The 23547-nt window shown below is 43.6% G+C and overlaps 2 protein-coding genes across 3 annotated transcripts in view; both read left to right on the plus strand.

Annotated features, from left to right (window-relative positions):
- Positions 1-4078: 4078 nt before the first annotated feature.
- Positions 4079-12083, plus strand: PDCD2L (programmed cell death 2 like). Of its 2 annotated transcripts, none has more exons than XM_075940078.1 (7): positions 4079-4353; positions 4959-5122; positions 5269-5338; positions 6539-6936; positions 8253-8366; positions 9383-9534; positions 11903-12083. In XM_075940078.1, exons 1-7 carry the CDS (start codon positions 4231-4233, stop codon positions 12031-12033), a joined length of 1152 nt encoding a protein of 383 aa, XP_075796193.1. In that variant the 5' UTR covers positions 4079-4230; the 3' UTR covers positions 12034-12083. The 2 variants fall into 2 exon arrangements, with proteins under 2 accessions (XP_075796193.1, XP_075796194.1); XM_075940079.1 differs by lacking the exon at positions 4079-4353 and adding an exon at positions 4429-4556.
- Positions 12084-13680: 1597 nt separating this feature from the next.
- UBA2 (ubiquitin like modifier activating enzyme 2) overlaps positions 13681-23547 on the plus strand; it is a 29712-nt gene continuing 19845 nt past the window's right edge. The window contains exons 1-3 of the mRNA XM_075940077.1: positions 13681-13990; positions 17269-17352; positions 20505-20575. Coding sequence (XP_075796192.1) covers positions 13847-13990; positions 17269-17352; positions 20505-20575 — 299 coding nt within the window. The 5' untranslated portion in view covers positions 13681-13846. The remainder of the gene's footprint in view (positions 13991-17268; positions 17353-20504; positions 20576-23547) is intronic.

A 23547-nucleotide genomic window follows, 5' to 3' on the forward strand; every position in this document is an offset into this window, starting at 1 on the left:
CCTGACTCCTTCAGTTGCTGTAACAGAACCAAGCACAATTTAAAAGAACTCCAGCCGGTGATAGGGCAGACACTGTGAGGGAGAGCTGAGCGTTTGGGTCCTGTAGCCTCCACGGGACAGACCCTTTGGGGCATCTGTCAGCCTTCCTTGGGCTGCCCTCTGTGAAGGGACCCCGGTCCTAGCAGTTGAAGACTCAGATGTGACACACTCTCCCTGCAAACTCTCAGGGGCGCCCATCAGCCTTCCCTAGGCTGCCCGCTGCGAAGGGATCTCAATCCTAGCAGTTGAAGACTGGGGTGTATAACACACACACTGCCCTGACCATCGGCTGACACCCTCCTCCCCCCTCCCCCCCCCCGCCCATGATCAAGTGTGTCTGGTTTTTTGACGGGGTCTACCTGGCAACCCTACGTGTTACCCTTTATTCCCCCTATATTTTCTCTTCAGAGGTATCCCAAAATAACTATTCTGTGTCTTTTGAACCAGCCCATTATTTTGAAATAGATTTTGAAATAATGGGCTTGCTATTCCGAAGTCCCTGTAACCCACATCCCACGAGGGTTAAGGGACATTTCAGAATAGTGGTTTATTTCAAAATTAGATCAAAATAAACACAATTTGCATAGCTCAAAATACGTATCTTATTTTGACTTACAGGTGCAGTGTAGCTGCAACCTATGGGGCCCTGTATCTGCTCCCACAGATGTTATGAATTTTGCTATTGATTTAAATGCAAGTTCAGTATACGGGGCTGAGTGCTCTCCTGTTCCTTTATAATGAAAATATTCATAAGTGATCAGTGCCTAAAAGGATCATGTCTCTAATCCAGACACCTAAGAATGTAAAATAGCCTGAGGGTTTGTCTGGCTCATAATGCCATTATGATATTTTGTCTTAATATCTCTCCCTTACCTAATGGTTTCTAACATTAACTTTTTTTAAACTGATGCTACACATTGAGAGAGAGATTAAGAAAATTATCCATGACACCAAGATTTTTCTTGATGAGTAACAGCTAATTTAGACCCCATCATTTTGTATTTACAACTGAGATTGTTTTCCAATATGCATGACTTTACACTTATGGACATTAAACTTTATTTGCCATTTTGTTGTCCCATCACCCAGTGTCTGCAAAATAGTTACAAAGGGATCTCACAATCTACTTTGGATGTTGCATTTTAAGTAATTTTGTATAATCTGCAAATGTTACCACCTCAGTGTTCACCCCTATTTTCCAGATAATTTGTAAATACATTGAATACCTATAACCACTTTTTAAAAGTCCTTAGCCCCTTTTCCAATAATGTTATATACACAACTGTTAACTCTTCACTTTTTGGACTTCTTATTTTATCACCTCAGTGAAACATAGACTAATAGGAAATTCTAAGATTATGTGAAAAAACATAATATGAGGGGGAAATAAAGTACATTAAAGTGAGACAAATAATCTTAAGGACTTTTTATTAAGTGCCTCCACTAATGTAAAACTTAGTTGTGTTAGTCATATCAGATTTCTTTGGGCTTCTTTGTTGATGCAATGTCTTTCTTTTTGCATTAACACACAAAGTGTGGGGGAGAAGGGGTATCTTTTACTGAATCAACTGTTCTCTCAGGGTATGTCTACACTACCCCGCTAGTTCGAACTAGCGGGGTAATGTATGCATACCGCACTTGCTAATGAAGCCCGGGATTTGAATTTCCCGGGCTTCATTAGCATAAGCGGGGAGCCGCCATTTTTAAATCCCCGCTGCTTCGAACCCCGTGTAGCGCGGCTACACGGGGCTCGAACTAGGTAGTTCGGACTAGGGTGCCTATTCCGAACTACCGGTACACCTCGTTTCACGAGGAGTACCGGTAGTTCGGAATAGGACCCTAGTCCGAACTACCTAGTTCGAGCCCCGTGTAGCCGCGCTACACGGGGTTCGAAGCAGCGGGGATTTAAAAATGGCGGCTCCCCGCTTATGCTAATGAAGCCCGGGAAATTCAAATCCCGGGCTTCATTAGCAAGTGCGGTATGCATACATTACCCCGCTAGTTCGAACTAGCGGGGTAGTGTAGACATACCCTCAGAGAGTTGCCAGACATCTGGTTTTCAACCAGAATGTCCCATCAAAAAGGGACCCTTGCAGCTCCACTCAGCTCAACTGACCTGGCTTTCTAAAAGCTGGTGGATTAGTAACTGCACGACTAGGGTGTTCTGTTCGTTTTTTGCAATCAGAAAGTTGGCAACCAGGCCCACCCATGGGGAGAGGCAAAGGAGGCAATTTCCCGTGAAACGGGAGTTCGGAATAGGAAGCCTAATCTGAACTACCTAGTCCGTGCCGCGTGTAGGTGCGCGGCACGGAGTTCGCACTAGCGGACATTTAAAAATAGCGGCGCCCGGCGAGATGCAAATGAAGTCCGGGAAATTCAATCCCGGGCTTCATTTGCAACTACGGTTGCCTCCATTACCACCCTAGTTCGAACTAGGGTGGTAGTGTAGACATACCTATAGAGACAATGGAGAGTAGGGTGAGTCTATGACTGGTTAATAACTGGTCAAGGTGACTAACTATTATCAGCCAGTGGTCTGAATGAGTTATCTACTGTCATCTGTTAATCAAACTGTAAGAAAAGGCTTCAGGAGCAGACCTTATTTATATAGACAACCTACTTTGCCACAGAGATCAGTAGACACACTTGGTGTGTCAAGGTGATCAATTTTGGCTCTTTTGGGTTGAAATTCACTAAAGACTTGGAGCTGGGAGAATTAAATGTTATCTGTATTTTATGATTAAAAGGTTAAAGACCTGAACTTAATATGACCTGGCTTAGGGTCTACCATAACTTGAACACTAAGCAGAGAATAGCAAGTCACGTCTAACTGAAAGTCACAGAAGATGGAAACAGGTTTTATTTCTCGTGGTGTAGAGTCCATTTGGGAGTCCTCAATGATATCTGAAACAAAAAACAGGACTGTGTAGCACTTTAAGGACTAACAAGATGGTTTAATAGGTGATGAGCTTTCGTGAGCCAGATCCACTTCCTCAGTGGATCTGGCCCACAAAAGCTCATCACCTATTAAACCATCTTGTTAGTCTTTAAAGTGCTACACAGTCCTGTTTTTTGTTTCAGCTGCACCAGTCTAACACAGCTACATTTCTACCTCAATTATATCTGACACTTTACATGCAGTGTTTAAAGTCAGAGATGACTAGAATCAGTTGAGAGTCCTTGTCTTGTCTCAGTGATTGCTTGAGCAAAAATCATTGATAAAATCTTGTGTAGACTGACCTTGGACTCAACATGCAGGCAGTGTGTTGAAAGGCATTGCAAAGGAGGCAATGGTGGTGAGGTACCATATTACCTAGTGAAATCAGTGGTGCTGAAATCACTAAGGACTGGAATTTGACCACAGAACTGACACTTTCTTAACAAAGACTCTTTTTTTTTTTTTTGCTATTTAAAAAGTAAATCAAGTAACAGAAAACTATAACGCTGTCTGGTAACTTTTTAAAAATCAAACTTTAAACTTTATTGAAAAAATCGGATAGTTTGCAATTGAAAATATTTGACCTACACTTAAGGCAACTGATTTAATTTTGTGTAAAATTTTGCATAATAAAGGATGGCATTTTTTTTTAATGTTCAACTCTATTGATATACATTTTGATCACATCTACTTTTCTGATGTGATATTTGTGTGAGGTTGTGGTTTGTTGTGTCTGGGTTTCCCCCCCCCCCCCCCAACAAAAAATCCTGGGGGAGAGGGAGGCGCCAAAACGGTTCGAATTGAGCCCTGCACTTCCTAAAGCCAGCCCTGCTTTCTGGCGCCGCTGGCTAACATCCCACTGGGAACTGAGACATCGAAGCCGAAGCCGGGCACGTGCTGGAGCCAAGGCTGGCGCCTGGCGCCTCACAGCGCGAACTCCGAGCGCGGCCGGAGGTGGCGCTGCAGGCAACCGCGTGCCGGGATTGGTCGGCTGCGGGGTGGAGGGGGGGGGGGCAGCTGATCATCAGCCGGTCGGGACCGCTCTTAGCGTAGTCAGCGCCGCGGGGCGGGGCCATCCGCAGACCGTAGCTTACGTAGGCACCCCGCCCCCTGCACTGCGAGCTTCCGGCCGCTAGGACCCATCTCCGCCGCTTTGATTGAGAGAGGCGGAGGAGAGTCCTCTGCGTTTGGCCCCTCTCGGCTGCTGTAGTCACGTGGGCGGGCCCAAGCCCGCGACGCGCCCTGCGGCCGGTATGGCCTGTTCCGCCCCGGAGCCCAGCGTGCTGCTGGGTTTGCGCGACGCCGCCATCCCGGAGCCCGGCCGGAGCAGCCTGCAGGCCCCGTCCTGGTCCACCAGCAAGCTGGGCGGCTGCCCGGTAAGGGGGCCGCGGGTGCCCGGGAGGGGTCTCTGCCCGGCTCGCGGCGGGCGCCCTGGGGCGGGGCGGGGCGGCAGAGCGGGCTGCAGTAACCCGCCCTCCCCCCCCCCCCCCGGGCTCCCCTGCGGGGACGGTGGTTGGCGTCTTGCACCCGGGGCCTGCCCGTAGGCCGGTGCCGGGCGCTTCTGCGGCAGGTAGAGCAGGTGAGTTGTGAGCCCCCGCCCCGCTGTCTGACCCCGGCGGCCCGGCACGTGGGGCCTCCCTGAGCGCTCAGGGACCTGGGCTCCGCCAACGTCACCGAGTTCCGCTCTGAGCATCCTTATCCGAGGGGAAGCGCGAGTGCCACAGGTTGACACGGGTGCGTGACGAAGCGATTCCCGATGTATGTTTTAAACCTGCCGCTTTTTATTAATGTTTATTGAGTGGCCTTTTGTTTGTGTTTTATGTGGAATGGTAAATAATACTTCCATAGTTACTTTCCCCATGCTCTAGTTGTACAATTCTCTATCCTATCCTCCCCTGAATAGGTCTCAGTGTATTTAATACCACGGTGCCGTGCATCTTGCAATAATTCTTAATAAAGGTCATTGTTTTGTGTCTCTTAGGATTGCGTCCCTTCAGTAACTATGATTTATCCTTCTTGTGAAATCTGTGGTGCCTCCCTGATGCACCTAGTGCAGATATATTGCCCCCTTGAAGGCTCCCTATTCCACCGTGTCATCAATGTCTTTGCTTGTGCCATGAAAAGCTGCTGGGGAAAATCAGAAAGGTGTGTGTATGTGGTTTGCATTTTTTTTCTGAACCTTCTGGGGTAGTTGGTGCTACTTTAATATATAAAATAGTCATGTTGTCATTTGCCTTTATAACATTAGTTGCTTGTTTTTCCTTATGTCACTTTTTTTTTTTACTTTAAAGCTGGAAAGTGTTACGCTCCCAGTATTTGCAGATGCAAGGAAAAGAAACACAAGATTGCAAATTAAAGCAGGTATATTGTGCAAGTATGATTTATTTTTAATGCAGTAAACTTCCGATAATCCGGCACCTTTAGGACCCAGGGGGTGCCGGATTATCAGATTTGCCGGACTATCGGAAGGGGGGGGGCAATGAGGGGTCTGGGGTGCAGTGGGGTGGGGAGAATGCCACCCCAGACCCTTCATAGCCTCCCCTTCCGATAGTCTGGCTCTGCCCCAGGCGTCCCTGATTCAGCCGCTGCTGGTCAGTTTCAGCAGCAGCTGAATCGGGATGCCTGCATCAGAGCAGCTGGAGTGCTGCTGGGTTGGTCCGGTAGCACTGATCCTTGTCGCGGCGAGACCAACCCAGCAGCACCCCAGCTGCTCTGCTCCTGGTGTCCCCAAGTCAGCCGCTGCTGAAACTGATCAGGGGCTGATTCCAGGAAGCCTGGGGCAGAGCAGCTCTGCCTCAGGCTTCCTGGAGTCAGCCTCTGGTCAGTTTCAGCAGCGGCTGAATCGGGGACAGCTGGGGGGCTGCCAGGTTGGGTCCCACAGCTCCGAGGGGCAGTGCTACGGGACCAACCCAGCAGCACTCCAGCTGCTCTGCCCTAGGCATCCCCGATTTAGCCGCTGGTCAGTTTTAGCAGCGGCTGAATCAGGGAAGCTGGGGGCAGAGCAGCTCCAATGGTCCTGCTGCCCAGAGCACTTCTGGGTTCCTGATGGTGCCGGACCATCAGGAGTGCCGGACCATCAGATGCTGGACCATCGGCGTTTTACTGTAATAATATTTAGGAACCTGATAAACACAATGTGTAGTTTTACACCTGAGGGTTTTTTTCCCTATTACAACTTTAACTGTGGGTGGCAAAAACTGAGAATAAAATCTATTTTCATTCTAATAGACTTAAAGTCTGTTTATACAGTTGATAATAAAAGTTGGCAATAAACAAATATGATGAACCATAATTTTGTAGTAAGTTCTGCCTAAGTCCCATATACCACAAGAATTAAAATTCTAACTTCATTTTTTAAGAAGTTACCTGTGGAATTGGGTATGTCTCTGCATATTATATACTTGTTTCTCTTTGTCTTGGGAAGTTTTAGTGCCTATATCTAGCAGGGGAGGGGGAGATAAATTAAGTATATCTAGAAGCTTAGTTTTTTCATTTGTGTCTAATGTATGTGTGAAATGTCCTAGGGACACAGCTCTTGAAAATTGTTCTTTTTATTCTCAGAAACAAGAAAATTACTTTGCAGCAAAGGATTGGTGTGATGAAGCAGATGACTGGGGAATTTGTGGTGAAAAAGAATATCCTGTGCAATCCACCAGTAATCCACTTGGGTTAAACATAGTGAGCAGTTCCTTGTCATCCACAGACACAGAATGTGCATCCCAATTTCAAGGTCTTAACCTGTCAGAAACTACAGATATCTCTGACTCCTTTTATATGCCGGTTCCATGTGGAGATGGCATAGTAATGCCTTCCTCTTGTCCCAGATTCCAGTCCTACTACATCAGTGTTATGGATGAGAGAGACTACACTGGCTACCTTGATACAAATCATGCACACAAACTTTTAAAGGAATATCAGCAGAGGGAGGGCATTCATTTGGAACAGTTGATGTCAGAAAGGTGAGAATAGATTTGTTTGTGTTGTTAAATGAATGCCATTGGTTAAGTTCTCGTTTGCTGTCATCTTCCAAATTAGTTTATCAGTATTCAGGTCCTAAATCACTAGAATGACAGTCAGTGTTATGCTATCTTAATTATATATTAAATTAATTATGTTTGATGAATGGATGTAGTTCCCTAGATGATTGAGACTAGGGATACGAACAGGTAACCAGTTAATGTAAGGTTAACCGATTAACTGGGATTTGATATCCCTAATTGAAACTTCCTTTTCCTGTGGATTTGAGTACAGGAATGGGATGGCTATTAGATGGACTTAGAGATTTTTATGAAAGAAGTAGTCTGAAAAATAGATTTTGGATATTAGTAGTTATACTGATAGAACATTTGTATAGTTGATCACTTACACTAGGAATAATTGTCATTCTGTTAGAATGTAAAATAGGCTCCTCCAACAAGAATATATGCTCCATCTGGTACTTAAGTACAAAAGATGCTATCATTTGTGGGATATACATATATGCTTCTCTGAAGTAGTTTTCCTGATTAGTCATGTGAACATTCCTGAAAGAGTATGTTAGAGGACTTACAATTTTGTATTGAGAATAAATAAAAACTAGGTTTTTGAGTGGTCACAAAAGAAAATGACGTTGGATATAATCAAATATATGGTCATTTGGTTTCATGCATTATCTGACAGCAGGGATGAAGAACCTTTTATTGAGTGGTGGGGCACTGACCCACAGAAAAATCAGTCAGGGGCCGCATGCAAGTGAAGCAAAAAAACAAAAACAAAAACACATCCTCGCTGATGTGGCCCCTGACTGAGAAGGAGAAAGATACTTCCCACATTCCCCTCACACACCAGAGCTGGGGAGGGGCGGCCCAGCCAAGTAGATTTTTATCTTCCAGCCCTGTGGTAGGGCAGCAGAGGGGCTGGAGTGCCAGCACAGGCTCCCCAGTGTTCGGGTGGGGGACCCTGAGCTTTGGGGGGGCCAGATCCAGGTAAGCCGGGGGCTGCATCTCGTCCCCGGGCTGAAGTTCCCCACTCCTCTCTTACAGGTTGGTTAGAAATAGCTTTAATGATTGTGAGACAGTGAATATCTATGTATTAGGACCCAACTGATCATTTTATTAAAGAGTTGCTTCCAATTTAAAAAAAAAACTGATGTCATTTCATTATGGGTAATGAAATAAGAAACTTCAATTGCGATTTTCCCCTTCTTCTCCCCCCCACCTCCCCCGAGTAACCATATTTATTTTTGAACATGTATACTGTGCACCTTATTGTCAAAATTTCTCCCTTATTTGTCTAGTTTTCTAAGTGAAGGTGATAATGAGAAGTATGAAAAGAGTGACATCAAAAACAGAGACCACGTGTTCCATAAATTTATGAAGAAAATTGCTGCCTGTCAGGAACAAATCCTAAGGTATTTTAATAATTTCAACATGTTTTTGGTGGGGGTGCAATATCAGTCGTTTGTCAGAGAATGAATATTTTTGATTTGACATCTCTGAAAATGTATCTTTTTAATTTATTTTAATTTGTAAGAGTTAAGTATGGTGTATCATACAATACAGATGAAAGAAATACACCATTTTCAGAACAGGTGTGATTCTCACCCCTGGTCCATCCGTTATGTCAATAAAATGGTTGGAGGCCCAAAGGGCCCTGTATTTGGTCAAGGGAAAAGTGAGGAAGACCAACACAGGGTGTTCTCTTCACACAACCCATGCCAAAGTCTCAGGGATTGTCTTTGGAAGAAAGCTTGTTATAGAAACAAATAATTACAGAGCCTGAGCAGCAGTGCTTTCATAGACAGCTGACTAATCTGCTGTTGTAAGTTAGGTAGTCCTTACATTTCAGGCCCCAGAGCATCTCAGAAATTGAGAGGATGCTCCTTAATTTCATTACCTTAGGACTGAATTCTGGGCTGTGCTTCTCAGAGATGCAGAACCATATTCCACATATTTCATTGAAGCAGAAGCTGGTGGTTCTTGGCTTCTTGGGAGATGAGTGATTTCTACCAGAAATGTAGTGCTTTACTGAGAAGTACAGTGCTGCTACAATAGACCCCAGTATTGCAAGGTGTTAAGAGCCCACCATTCCTAATAATTATGCAATTGTAGTTCACTTAATGAAAGTTGAGGGTATTGCACATCTTACAGGCACCTGTCAATGACTTGTCATCTTGTAAATGTTGGAAGGCTGCATTGTTTCACATCGAGCTTTCTCATGTGACCCTCTAAGTCTTTCTCCAATTTTAACCTTTGTGAATAATGAATGAATACTTCTAAAATTTCAAAGGTTCTGATTTATGCTGATGCATATGGCAAGCAACCTCTTAGGTTTAGAATCCTAAGTACTAATGTGACATTGTCATGTGTCTTTGTCAATAAGATTTAATTGCAAAAAACGTAAATATGTGGCATTTTTCTTTTCTAGATATTCCTGGGATGGCCAGCCTTTATTTATAACATGTCCTCCATCCAGTATGAATAAAGTGGTTCCAGTCTGCCCCACCTGTGGCAGTAACAGAGTCTTTGAGTTTCAACTTATGCCAGCACTAGTCACCATGCTGAAGAGTGTTGATGCAGGTGTTAAATCTTTTGTTTCTACTTTAACTGAATGCTAGTCAATCTGCTTGTTGAGTATGATGTACTGGAACTTAGCCTGCTTCTTGCAGTATGTACATAGTGAATGAAATTATAGCTACTAGCATTAAGTCAGTCAAGCCAGCAAATATTGGGGTAGCTGTCTGTTAGGCTGGACTCAGTGCTCTTGGGGGTCGGGGGGGGCTTGTGAGGACAGCATCTTGTATAGGACTCACTATTGTTCAGTTTCCCATCAGTGAGAAGCAACATTCCCATTCCTGCTTGTTCTTATTTTCTGGAACTGTCTGATCAAAGCCTCATATTTTCTTTCAGGCCTTCCTAATAAGAGAAGGCTAGAAAATTCCTTGCCCCTGAAGAGTAATCAACCTGACATACTACAGGTTGAACCTCCTAAATCCAGGACTCTCTGGTCCAGCAGGATTATGGCTGTTGCTGGACAGAGCCCTGCTGCCCAGGAGGGTGAGTTGGTGAGGAGTCCAGCAATAAGAGCTCCACCATCTGGAGTTTGCCAGTCCCATGGGGCCCTGGCAGGGCATCCCTGTCCCTGGGAAGCCCTGGCCAGGTGGGACAAAAGCAGGGCCATAGCAGCTGGGGATCTCCATTCCTGGAGAGCCCCAGCCAGCTGGCAGAAACGGGCCGGAGCCAAGCTTCAAGCCCTTTGCAGCAGCAGGTCGGGAACAGAGTCAGTAGGAAGGAGGGGCAGTGTCCTGAGAGGCCGGTGGCAGGGGACCTCCCCTGATCCCGAAAATTCCTGAGGGTGCTGGACCAGGAAGTCCAACCTATATTCTAAACTGAATTAATGCCTTTAAATAAGATTGGAATCCCAAACAAGAAGCTTTGTTTTGTTTTTGTTTAAAAAAATCTCAGAAGGTTTCCTTTAAAACTTTGAAGTGACCAAGTACTCAGTGTCTGCTTAGGAAACTAAACTCTAGTCTACACGACTAATTTATGTCAGTATAACTTCGTCACTCCTAAGTGTAGAAAATCCACACCCCGGAGCAATAGTTATTGCTATTAAAACTTCCAGTATAAACAGTGCTAATGTTGATGGGAGAAGCCTCTCCCATCAATGTAATTATTGCCTCTGGGAGTACCTGTGCTGGCAGGAGAAGCTCTTCTGTCGGTAGCATCTTCACTAAGCTCTACAGCAACACAGCAAATGTAGAGAAGCCATACAATTCAACAGTGTTTCAGGTGAGGAGGGTTTAGTTAATAAACAAATCATGGTTTTATTATATCTATATCAAAATGTATGTAATTCAGAACACTGAATCTAGGCTTCATTGGAACCAATTTTCCATGATATGGATTATGATAAAGATGTCCCAGAAAAAATGGGATTGTGATTTCCCAAATACATACTGAACTATATTTTGGTACATCCATTCAGCCTTGCTGAAGCTACAGTGGTTCCCACAAATATGGGAAAACAGAATTTGATCCTAGGTTTTTTTTTTTTTTTTTTTTTTTGCAATACACTTTAAGGTAGTACACTCAAGACCTGCTTAAAGTTCTTTCTTTGAATGAAATTGAGTTGACCATTTAAAAATCACACTTCTGTCTAAATTGTATAACTTTTGTTACTGTAATTGTAACAATCTAATTTCTAAATTAGTGTGTGATGTGTACATGAGGTGGATAATGAAATACCTATTCTCATATTAGAAAATTGTTTGGGGGCATATGATAGAGATACTGAGTATATATGTATTACAGAATGATAACATTCAAATTAAGTTTTTTGTGAAGCATGGTTGTAATCAAAACTATATAGTTTTTCCTTAGACATAAATCAATTTTAACCAAACCTCTTTTGACTTCTGGAGTCCATCTTTCCTTTAGATACTGAATAATCTTAGTCTAACATTAATATTTGAAATCCTGAATGAAGTTGTATCTGGGTTTTAGATTAGATTTTTTTAAATGCCAAAGAACTTCTGAGTTTAAATATAACTTTTTGAGATCCAGAAACTTACTCAATTAAATCCAGTACCCCATAAACACACATTTGCTTACCTTTTAGGTATGTGAGTAACCAGTTGGTGCAGCCAACTTACCCCATAAGCTTAACACAGCAAGACTTCTTATATGTATAGTGGAGTATATGTATCAATGTTTTCCAGTTTGGGACAAAAATTAGCATCCCACAGTTGTTTAAAATTGTACTAATCTACCTATATGCCCCACTATAAATAGATATTTTAATTATCTGTACAGAAAGTGCTCCCTTTTTTTTAGAATATGCATATGAACAAATGTCCAATTAGTATGTAACTAGGCATTTTCATGCTGCTTATACTTTTTGTGAATGCTTTTTAATATGTTAACCAAAATATTACCCTTTTTTCAGATCTATCAGTGGAATTTGGAACAGTTATAATTTACACATGTCAGAGAAGCTGTTGGCCAGCGAACCATCAGAATCCTTTGGAGGAATTTATTTTTATACAAGAAGATCCAGATCAGCAATTATTTAAATAAAACATGTATTTTCTTGTACAAATAAAATTTTCTTGAGTAAGATGAAGGTATTTCTGCAGCAAAATGTCACTTAGTGAAAACATGGTGATATTTTGAAGTTGCGCGCTAAAGTGGGATTTTAGTAATTCTTGCAAACAACTCCAAAACTGCTCTGCTGGTAAATGAATATTAATACTTAAAATTTGGTGCATGTACAAATTTTGTTTTGTTCATGTACACAGTTTTTATAGTTAGTGTACATTATAGTAACTATGTCTACTTAACCTGTTGAGGAACGGAGAGAAAGGAGGAGGAAGTTTGGTGGTTGTATTTGCTCTAGCTTTGTTTTTGTTTGGCCTGTATCAGGTACCATTCTAGAGTCCTGAAATTGTTCAGAAGGGAAAGTTGACCCATTGAGTATTAAATACAGGCATGTTAGTTGGATTTTTTCATCTTCAGTTGGCATTAAGTGAATATGCAGTTTGTGATCCAAGAGAATTTATTCTTACTATGATTGCTGAACTAAGAATGATGGTCTCTTTATGAATTTCTGCTTTGATGCTAACAGTGAGATGCAGGTACACTGACTCTCCTGTCACTTAAGCTTTGGTAAGAAACATTATTACAAGCAGCACAAGAGGGGTTAGGTGTAAACTTGATTGTGAAAATTAGAATGTAGGAAGTTTGAGTCCCATCCCATTTTACACAGATGTTTTTGCATGGGAAGCTTCTATAATAAGAATGGTTCAAAACTACCTTTCCTATAATGGATTTCTAATCCCCTATCTTGGGTGTGCACCTATATTTGCTTTAACAAGCACCAGAGCCTAGCTTTGGGATGCAGTGTTTGGATTGTTTCATATGTTCCTGATGGTGTGAGGATGGATATGGCCTAAGTGCTTTTCTGATTTAAGGCTTTGGCTATATAGCAGTGGGGTTTAGTTAAACCCATCTGTCAACACCTTTATCTTGCTTTGAGGGATTTTGTTTGACCCTTTTTTTAATCCATTTATAGTAAACCACAGGAATCTTGGTTCAAATTGAACTCAGAGCCTTTTGCATTGGTTTAAGATGAGTAAAAACAGTATCATCCTGCATGTGGGCAAGTGCATGATAACAGGTAGTTTCCCCCTTCTTCCCTAAATGTTAGCTTAAATCCTTAATATATTGGAAAAATCTAGGGCAAGTACCACCCATTTTGTATGTGTTAGCAAGATAGGTGAAGTTAACACACTGAAAACAAGTTCAAATATTCCACAGGATATGTTATAACATCCCTGTTCCTTTACTCTTTAGTAGACAAATAATGCTAAGCTGTGCTGCCAAAGGAAAACATGATTTTTAAAACTGAGCTAGACTTGCACAAAAGTAATGAGTAATCTAACTCCCATACCTACATTGCAATTAATGTTTTCAACAGGGCACTCCCTAATCTAGTTTTGCAGTAAAAACACAATGGGAGGTGTAGGGGGAAGTGGGGGGCAGAGGACAGTATTACTGCTGTCCCTGAATCCTAGCTGCTAGGGCGTCGAATCCCTTGTCTACCTCAGCTGCACCTGCCCCCCGCCCACCAGGAGTCATTTTTCTGAGCGCTTGTCTACAGCAGCAGGAACTGAAGCCAGCCGCTCCCGCCACGCTGGGTACGTTCGCTATCCGCTCCTGGCGTTCGGAGCGGCCCGTTCCCCTCCCCGCCGGCAGGGGGCGCTGCCACAAGTGCAGGCAGCGGCGGACGCTTCAGTGTGGCCTGCGGCTCGTCGTTGTCCCAAGCGCGGCCCGGCGCTGAGGAGAAACGCGCGGAGTCGCTCCCCGCCCGCGCGCTGCCTCCCCCCTCGCCATGTCCGTGCCGGTGTCGGGCGCCCTGCGCAGGGAGCTGGCGGAGGCTGTCTCCGGGGCTCGGCTGCTGGTGGTGGGAGCCGGCGGCATCGGCTGCGAGCTGCTCAAGGACTTGGTGCTCACGGGCTTCAACAACATCGACGTGGTGCGGCCCGGGGCCGGAGCGCGGATACGGGTCTGAGGAAAACGGGCCGGGACGGGGGAGCCGAGCCCGGCCCGCTTGGTCGCAGGGGGGCGGGCAGCTCCCGCAGCCGCCGGGGGAGAGCGCGCGCCGTGCTCCCCTCCCCCTCCTCATTGTCTGGGTGTTTTCAAATTGCTCCTACCCGCCAAAGCTGCAGGGACTAGGGAGGGGCCGCGCCGCCCCGCAGGGTCCCCGCGCATGGGCCTCCGGGGCGGGAGGGAGAAGAGGGGCCCAGTGAGTGGGGGAGGGGGCGCTGGCTCGGCAGGATGGCCCGCACCGGCGCGGGGGGGGGGGGGGACGGGACAGAAAATAAACAAGGCTCCAAGTCCGGGGAACCCCTTATAGCATCCCGTGTGACGACGGTGTGCGCTTTGCGTGCTGTAGGGATGGGCTGGCTGGGAAACACTAGAGCGGGGTGTGTCGCTCTCCAGTGAGAAATAATTCACTAGTAACATCTGCATGGGAAGGCATGGCTATCTGTCTTCTCCCTGCGGGGATTGCATTCACATGGCGGGGGAGAAGCCTTACTTTTCCGAAAGCTAGTAGACAAAAACTCGTGGGAAACCGCATATCACGTTTGGCACATTTCAAGCTGCTCCCTTAAAATCTTAGACGAAAAACGGTGTTAATTTTTGCTTAATGCTAGCTGTCTTCTAGTATAAATGTTAATATCTTGAACAGACTGCTGTTGTAGTCTGCTGGGTGACATTGAAAGCAAAATATGTGGGTGGTGAAATTGTATTTTTAGACACCGAGTTGTAAAACTGTCACTCTTGAAAGTCCAATCCTGATACACCCTTCAGGCTGTTGCTTTCACTTTTGTTTCCTGATGCTAAACGAGCATAGAAGAAAGGGGGAAAATGAAAAAAAAAGGGCTGTTTGCATTTTCCTTTGGGTAAAAAATTAATGTACCTAAATAAATCTGGTTTTCAGTTCTTAATACTTTATTGTCCTCTAATGCAGTTGTGCTGAAAGGTTTTTTTTTTTTTTTTTTTTTTAAGACAAATTATACATTTAAAGTGCAGGTCTGTTAAGCATGGTTTTATTTTCCATCACTGTTTTGACTCATCTGTCTTTGACCATAAACAATGTTTGAAAATATTGAGTGATGAGTCCAGATTTTAAATTGAGTTCTGAGAAGCTTTGTTCATGTCAAAACTCATTTAACAAACCAAATTAGGAACTTTTATCTGAAATCACCTTTTGACACTTGGCAACTGATTTCCAGAACTCATGGCCATGTTCAGTTACTAGTACATTATTTCACAAGTAGTCCCATTTATGTCAGTATGTTCTGGATGGAGTTAACATTAAATACTATGACAGTGAACCAAGCCTAGAAAAAAGGACACAGATCAGCATTTTTCTTCATTATGAGGCATCTTTTGTGTTTTCCTCATATTGGATGCCAGTTACCCCTTAAAAATAGAAAGTACTTTGTTCCAAAGATTGCTGTCTGCGCCTTGGAAAATCAAGGGTATAAGCTGGGCACATTTTCCATTCGCATGTTCAATATTTTGCTTGTGCCCCTGTTCTAGGATCCTGTCCAATCCTATTAGCATAAGTAGGGATTGGATCAGATGCTCAGTTATGTTCTCTCGCTCTCTCTTTTTGGGAATAAGAGAGAGTCTATGAGAATTTGACTATGGAGGGAAGGGGCTGAGCAAAGGACAAAAAGAATGAGAGTAAACTTATAATTATTGTTCAAAATAGTTGTATTGTATGAGGAAATTACTTTTGTCCATTATCAAGAAATGAATATGTAAAGGCTCTTAGCAATTAGGATAGTGTCAGTTTGGGCATGTTGCACATCTTTTGAAAATTAAGTGGGATATGTTTTTATGATGGTATTAATAGGCATTGATGTCAGCAGGTTTGTCTAAAAAAATTAGATTGTTTAACATGATTTTGAACCGTCAAGTTAGATGACAGTGCTGAACATGGTTTGTCTTCTAGGCTGGTTGCTAAGTTATGGCCAGTATTGTCAATTTTCCAAAGCAGTGTTTAGATGTTATCATTTTTTGATATGCATACATGTTTAGTGGAACTACTAATTTGTGTAATCCCTGTATTAGATTGCTGCAAAGCAGCTGTGTCATGAGCTACATGTTCATCTGGTAAAAGAGATGATCATATTAACATTAGTTTTAGAACTTTCACTTCTGTACTTTGTATTTTTAACTGAAACCTTAAATATAGCTATAGTATGTTTTTTCAGTCAATAAAGTATATGGGGTAAGAAAACTACATTTTATATAATTTTGAATATATTCTTAAATATGGAAGGATCAGAAATTGGCACTTTCCTAATAACTAGCAAGTACTTTTTTAAAAAATGTGGTTGAAAGTTACATGTTTTCATTTTTCCCAGGAATTCTCTCTCATCCTTAAATTGTGAAATTTATCCCAGCATTAATCCTAACATTTACTAAACATGTGCAGTCACAGTAACTGTGCAAGAAGGTGATTGGTTAGCTATGCAGCTGACCATTTCTATGTACAGTTCCTACAACTGTCAGGCTGTCTCTACATTGGCAAGCTTTAGCGCAAAAGCGGCCACTTTTGCGCAAAATCTTGCCTCCTGTCTACACTGGCCGCAAGTATTTGTGCAAGAACACTGACGTTCTACTGTATGAAATCAGTGCTTCTTGCGCAAATACTCTGATGCTTCCGCTCAGGGATAAGTCCTCTTATGCAAGAAAACCCGATGGCTAAAATGGCCATCGGAGCATTCTTGCGCAAAGAGAGCGTCTACACTGGCACAGATGCTTTTGCGCAAAGGCATATGCCAGTATAGACGCTCTCTTACTCAAATACTCTTAACACAAAAACTCTTGCATTTAGAGTATTTGTGCTAAATCTTGCCAGTCGAGACGTAGCCTCAGTGTGCAGATGTTATATTTAAAATTACTAGATTAAATTACTAAATCACATTTTTATTAATTAAATTTATGATTGAAAGGGCTTTGGTTGTGCTTTTTTTCATTAAGGCAGGGTGGAGGGGTAGAAAATGAAATAAAGCTGTTTCTGACATTCATGGTTTTAAATGTTGACTCAGCTAGACCAATTGTGGCTTTCACATTTTTATTCATAAATGCACTTAACTTTACTTGACAAATTGTAGTGGATCTGAAAATTGTGGTCTCTGAAGATAGGAGGAAGAAACTACACTATTTTAACAATGTATGTGTTACCTTTGGTCTCTTGAGTTTGTGAAATCGCTGCCTCTTATGTACTTATAGATTGATCTGGATACTATTGATGTCAGCAACCTCAACAGGCAGTTTTTGTTTCAAAAGAAACATGTTGGGAGGTCAAAAGCACAGGTAAGGAGACATTTTTGAAAACTGTTCTAATCAATATAATAAACATCTTTCATGTTATGAATATAGTAAAATAGTTATCGTACATAGTAGATCAATGTTGAAAATGTATGATTCATGTCATATAGTTTGAATATTCTTGTTTGCTTTTTAAAATAATAGTTCATGCTGTATTTCTTAATTGAAAAAAATTAAACCCCGGTGTTAATGTACAGCAGGGGTGTCCAAACTTTTTTCAAAGAGGGCCAGATTTGATGAAGTGAACATGCGTGAGGGCCGACCATTTTGCCTGACATTCTTTGAACCATTAAAATTAAATGCAAATTAACTATTTTATGCAAAGTTTATTGCAAACGGCAAACGACATAACACCAACTATACATGTTGTGTCCAAATATATTTATAACTGATTTAGACCAACTGACATTAACTGAGATTTTACAATGTATTCATCTCAATTGAAAAAAAAACTTGCCTACACTAATGTGAAGGGTGAAACTGAGATCTGGACTGCAGTACATAGGCTAGGTCTGGTTCAAAGGCAGTGGTTTTGATGTGCAAAATGTCACGCAGGTGAGAGTCACTTAGTCTTGTCCTCACGCGGTTCTTGTTAAAGTTCATAGCAGAGAATGTCTTCTCACACATATATGTTGAGCCAAACAAGCTCAGCATTTTCTTAGCCAATGTTCGAATCTCTTGAAACCGTCTCTTATCCAGTTGGCGGTAAAAGTTCACAAGAGAGAGCTGTTGGTGACGACTGCGTAACTCGCTGTCACAATGCAGCTCAATGAGCTCGAGCTGCAGCTGATCTGGAGCATCCTCGGGGTCAACAGAGAATGGAGAGGAGAAAAGGCTGATCTCCTTTTCAATAGCTGCAAAGTCCTGAAAGCGCCGTTTAAACTCCCCAGCCAGAGATGCAATGTCTGCTGCATACCTGCTCGTTTGCGCACTGATATTGTCCTGTGGAAAACTGTTCATTATTTCCTGCAACGCTGAAAAATGTATGGTATTGGGCTGTGTTTGTGACAACTGCCTTATGAAAAGTTGCAGCTTTGTCCCAAAGGCTTTGAGGTGTGAATAAAGCTGGTTCACCGCTGCATCTTTCCCCTGAAGACTCGTGTTCAGTACATTCAGATGCTTTGTTATGTCAACTAGAAACCCCAAATCAGCCAGCCAAATAGGATCAGATAGTTCTCGCATTGGTTGTCCCTTTGTTTCCAAGAATTCTCCGATTTCCTTTCTGAGAGAGTAGAAACGCTGCAGTGCAGACCCCCGACTGAGCCATCTTACATCGTTGTGATATAAAACATCTTCGTATTCAGCCTGGATGTCCAGTAGAAACTGTTTAAACTGGCGGTGGCACAGGGCTTTAGAGCGAATAAAATTAATAGTCTTTAGCACCGGTTTCATAACATGATCATATTTGAGATGTTTAGCACAGAGAACTTGTTGATGAATGATACAATGGAGTTTAATAGCTTTGCCTCCTTCTTCGATCACCTTGTTACAGATTAGGGTTGATAATCCACTTCGTTCACCAACCATGGCAGGTGCCCCATCAGTAATAATCCCAGTAACTTTGTTCCAAGGCAGTTTAATGTCATCTATGGCGGAACTAACAGAAACAAATAAATCTTTTCCTCTTGTTTGGTCCGTAAGGCTCTGGAGGTCAAGTAGCTCTTCAGTCACATTCATTTCATCGTCCACCCCTCTCATAAAAATCAGCAACTGAGCTGTGTCAGATAGGTCCGTGCTTTCATCACAGGCTATTGAAAAGAAGTCAAAATCCACTCCTTTGGATGTCAACTGTCTCTTAACATCTGATGAAATCTCTTCAATTCTCCGTGCTACAGTGTTACGAGCCAGGCAAATGTTGGCAAACTCTTGCTTCTTCTCGGGACAGATATTCTCAACCATTTTCATAACGCATTCTTTGATAAAGTCACCCTCAGCAAAAGATTTGCAATTTTTAGCAATTAACGTTGCCACCTCATAGCTCGCCCTTGTGGCATTTTCATTTGACTCACGGGCTCTTATGAAAAATTTCTGTTGTGACATTAAAACAGCTTCAAGTTGCTTCAACTTTTCACTGCGGTCGTGCCCTGTAAGCTTGTCGTATGTGCTATGTCTCGACTGGTAGTGTCTCTTGACATTAAATTCCTTATAAACAGCCACAGTCTCTTGGCATATCAGACAAACACAGTGATTCTCTATTTCAGTGAAGAAATAGTCCACTTTCCACCTGTCCTGGAAGCGGCGGCCCTCACTGTCAACTTTCCTTCTCTTATTTACAGTCGCCATTTTTTTAAATTGACCAGAAGGGGAAGGGATCATGTGAGCGCAGTGCCAGAGGTTTAATACACTGCCCAAGTAATACACTGCACTAATACACTGCCCAACAAGAATTCTCTTGCCTTTGTGGCTGTTTGTGGCGAAGTCTCTAATGATGAGCTCCACGTGCCTGAGCCCGTTTGTGGCGAAGTCTCTAATGTTCGCAGCTCCACGTGCCTGAGCCCGCCAGGAAGCTGACAGTGTACAGGGCCAATCACAGATACTGAGCTTGAGCAGCTGCGGAGTCCGTCCCTGATCTCAGCAGCTGCGGAGTCCGTCCCTGATCTCAGCAGCTGCGGAGTCCGTCCCTGCACTCTCAGCCCCAAGGTAGAGGGCTTGCAGGGTCAGAGGCGGGTGGAGAGCGCAGGGCACGCTGGCCTCACGGCGGCCCGGGGGCAGGGCGAACCTGTAGCCAAGCGGGGGAGTGGGGCTGCAGACGTGCCCTACATGGAGGACTTTAGGACCGCAGCGGCCGCCATGGACGGCGGCGGCGCGGCCGGAAGCGGCGCCAGAGGAGCGCCGGGGAGCCAGGAGAGGGGGAGGAAGCGGGGGCTGTCCCTGCACTCTCAGCCCCAAAGCGGAGTGCAGGGGCAGGGTTTGGGACCGCGACGGCGGCGGCGGCCCGAAGCGGCGCGCTGAGCGCGCCAGTTAAAAAAAGCACCGGGGAGCCGGGAGAAGCGGGGGGCCGTATTAAATCCGACCGCGGGCCGCATTTGGCCCGCGGGCCGGACTTTGGACATGCCTGATGTACAGTGTTTGCAGATTTGTTGGATCATGAATGAAAGGCAGAAATTGTGGATTACCAACTGTTTGTTCTTTTTCAGGTGGCCAAGGAAAGCGTGTTACAGTTTTACCCAGAAGCTAATATTATAGCTTATCATGACAGTATCATGAAGTATGTTTTTCTTATATTTTATTTAAGTTTATTGGGAATTTATAGTTACTTAAAACATGTACTTTTTTTTTATTGCTTGAGAAGATTTTATAGAATTACTAAATATTGAAAAATTAACTAATGTGAGGCTACAGCAAATTTGAGTGACTTGAGTTTGGGCATGAACTTTTGAATGTTCTTTATTTATTCTGTTTGTATCCAGATTCTCCCTTTTTCAACCACGGTGGAAGCTTTCTAGAACTGTGTTATTCAGCCTTTTTGATACCAGGGACCAGCCTTCTACCTTCCTAAACTATGTCAGGGAAATCACAGGAACTGGCACCATTCCATAGAATTGTCATTGAAGGCTTGTCTACGTGGCAACAATATTTCGAAATAACTTAGTCTATGTCTACACAGCAGGCAGTTATTTCAAAATACTGTCAAGCTGGAGGACTTCTTACTCCCAACTCCTGTAACCCTCTTTGTACGAGGAGTAAGGGAAGTTGGAGGAAGAGTGCTCTATTTCGAAATAAGTGCTATATAGACGCTCCCAATTTTGAAATAAGGTACATAATTGACATAACTCGAAATAAGCTATGCATATTGAGCTACTAAGCCCTGCTGTGTAGACGCACCTTAAGAAACAATGTTATAGAACACTTATTTATACTTAGGCCTCGGGTATTCATTGGATAAACCTGTATAATTTGGATATTTTAAAGTATATTGAGTTTTTATAAAAAAGCAGAAGGCACTTAAATGTGTTAATCTTCACGTATATTACATGTGAAATGCTCTTAATATAAACATTTGACCCTAGTTATTTGTGCACCTGTTGATGTCTTTAAAAATCTGGTTAATTGTTAACATCTTTAAAGTACTAAATTAGTGGTTCTCAAACTGGGGTCTGCAACTCAAGCTGAGCCCGTGCTGGTGCTCCAGACTCATGGTTCCCCCACAAGATTGGAGTTCTAGCTCCGGCTTTCTGCTGGGGTGGGGAGAGAGAGCCCCAAACCTCCCACTGGATCCACCTCACAGGGAAAAAGCAGAGCCAGAAGTGACTCTGCCTACTGCTTCTACCCTTCCCCCATGTGCTTCTTGAAGGCTTTCCCTGCTGCTCCCATTGGTAGGAATTAGGTCAATGGAAGCAGTGGGAGGCCATACCTTGGACACGGTGCCTGGGAGTAGAGGGGTGTGCAAAGGCAGGTAAGTGCCTCCTCCCCTCGTGCCCAGACACTGCATTCCACACCCCTGCTGAGACTCTGCACCCCCAACTCACTCCTGCACCCTGCCCCCCTTCTTTCCTCCCCCTCCCGCCAGAAACCCTACTTCAATCTGCTCCTGCCCTTGCTCCTGGCCCCTCTGCTCCTGGCGAGACACCCTACTCCCAGCCTGCTCCTGCATCTTACCTCCCACCCAGACCTTGCATCCTGACACCCTCCCCTATCGTACTCACTGGCAGCCCTGTCCCACACACTGAACCCCTCATTTTTGAACCCATTCCATTGCCTAGTGGGGCCCACAAAATCCACTAACCCTGGAACCCAGAAGACTTTATCTGACCTATGAGAATCCCTGCACCTCAGTCTTCCTTGTCCCTCTCCATCCATGGGACTGGAGCCTCTGGGGAAGGAAGTGTCTCAATTGGGGATCACATTAGTGAGGGTTGGAGTTTTTTTGGAGGGTGGGGTTGCTTCTCACTTGTGAGGTCCCCAACTGATTTTTCTGTGGATCTGTGGCCACCAACCCAAAAAAGGTTCCTCACACCTGCCATAAATAAAAACAATGTTGAAATCTTTTATGTTGCACATAAATTAAAGTGCTTAATCTGTTAATAATTTTGTTTAATATTTCCTTTCTTATTAGTTAAATTTAACTCTTCTTCATAGATGGAGCACAATCAAAATGGCTTGGGTGTAATTATGTAATTAACAGTGAGTTTCCATTAGCAGCTGGTTGGCCACAGAAAGGTTTGCATTGAGTCAAGTGGGCCACGGGCCACAAAGTTTGAGAACCACTGTACTAGATCAATACAGTTCAAAATACATATTTTTTGAAGCTGAAGTAATTCTAATGGTTTCATTTGTGTTTTTCCATCTCCTTCAGCACCATGTTTTATGTTGTGTTGATAAAGCACAGCCTGTGAAGATGCTAATTGTTGGCACACAGTAATGAATATTAAATATTAAATTGCAGTTACTGAGCTAATCATATAGTCGATACAATTTATGTTGACTGTACGATTAGTTGATAGGACTGCTCTATAGAGCCGCAGTGGGGGTAGCTCCAGAAGCCACTTGTACTGTGGCTCTGCATTTTAAATGTAGTAAGAACTCACGCTGAGTCCAGCAGTCCTTGTTCACAGTGGACAGGGATTGGGAGCAAAAGCAGAACTCTGCCTGCAGCCAGCCCTGGCTGCTCTGGCACCAATCCCTGTTCGCAGCAGCCAAAGCAGCCCCTGCCTGTGGCCAACCCTGGCCACCATAAATGGGCTGCTTGGCAGTGGCCTACCCTGGCCACTGCAAACAGGCTGCTTGGTGGCAGCATTTTTATGCTGGTTTCCCTCCTCCCCTTTACTGCCTCTGAAAGTTGCTTATGTTCCTAGCACACAGCTGTTTAAACCTTTATTAGCTTCTCCCTTTTTCTTCATTCCTATAATTTTGAAATTAATGTTATAACATTTATTGAATAAGCATCACTACCGTACAGGAAGCACTTGCCATTTGCAGGGGATACGTTCTTGAGATCACAGCGAGTTGTGAAATCTGTGAATACTGGCAGTAGCAGTGTGTTCCCGACTCAAAACAACCACATTTTCCATATAAAACAATGTTATATTAATGTTAGATTAATATTTGCATGTAATAACGTAATAAACTTGTGTAATATCTAAAATTTCCCAGTATGGCATCATTGCAGTTCAATTTCCCTTTTAACTTTCGGGCTCCTTCACTAGAGCACACTGGGCTTAGGCTGGTATGATGAGGCAC

Source organism: Pelodiscus sinensis, chromosome 12 (assembly GCF_049634645.1).
Source record: "Pelodiscus sinensis isolate JC-2024 chromosome 12, ASM4963464v1, whole genome shotgun sequence".
NCBI lineage: Eukaryota > Metazoa > Chordata > Testudines > Trionychidae > Pelodiscus > Pelodiscus sinensis.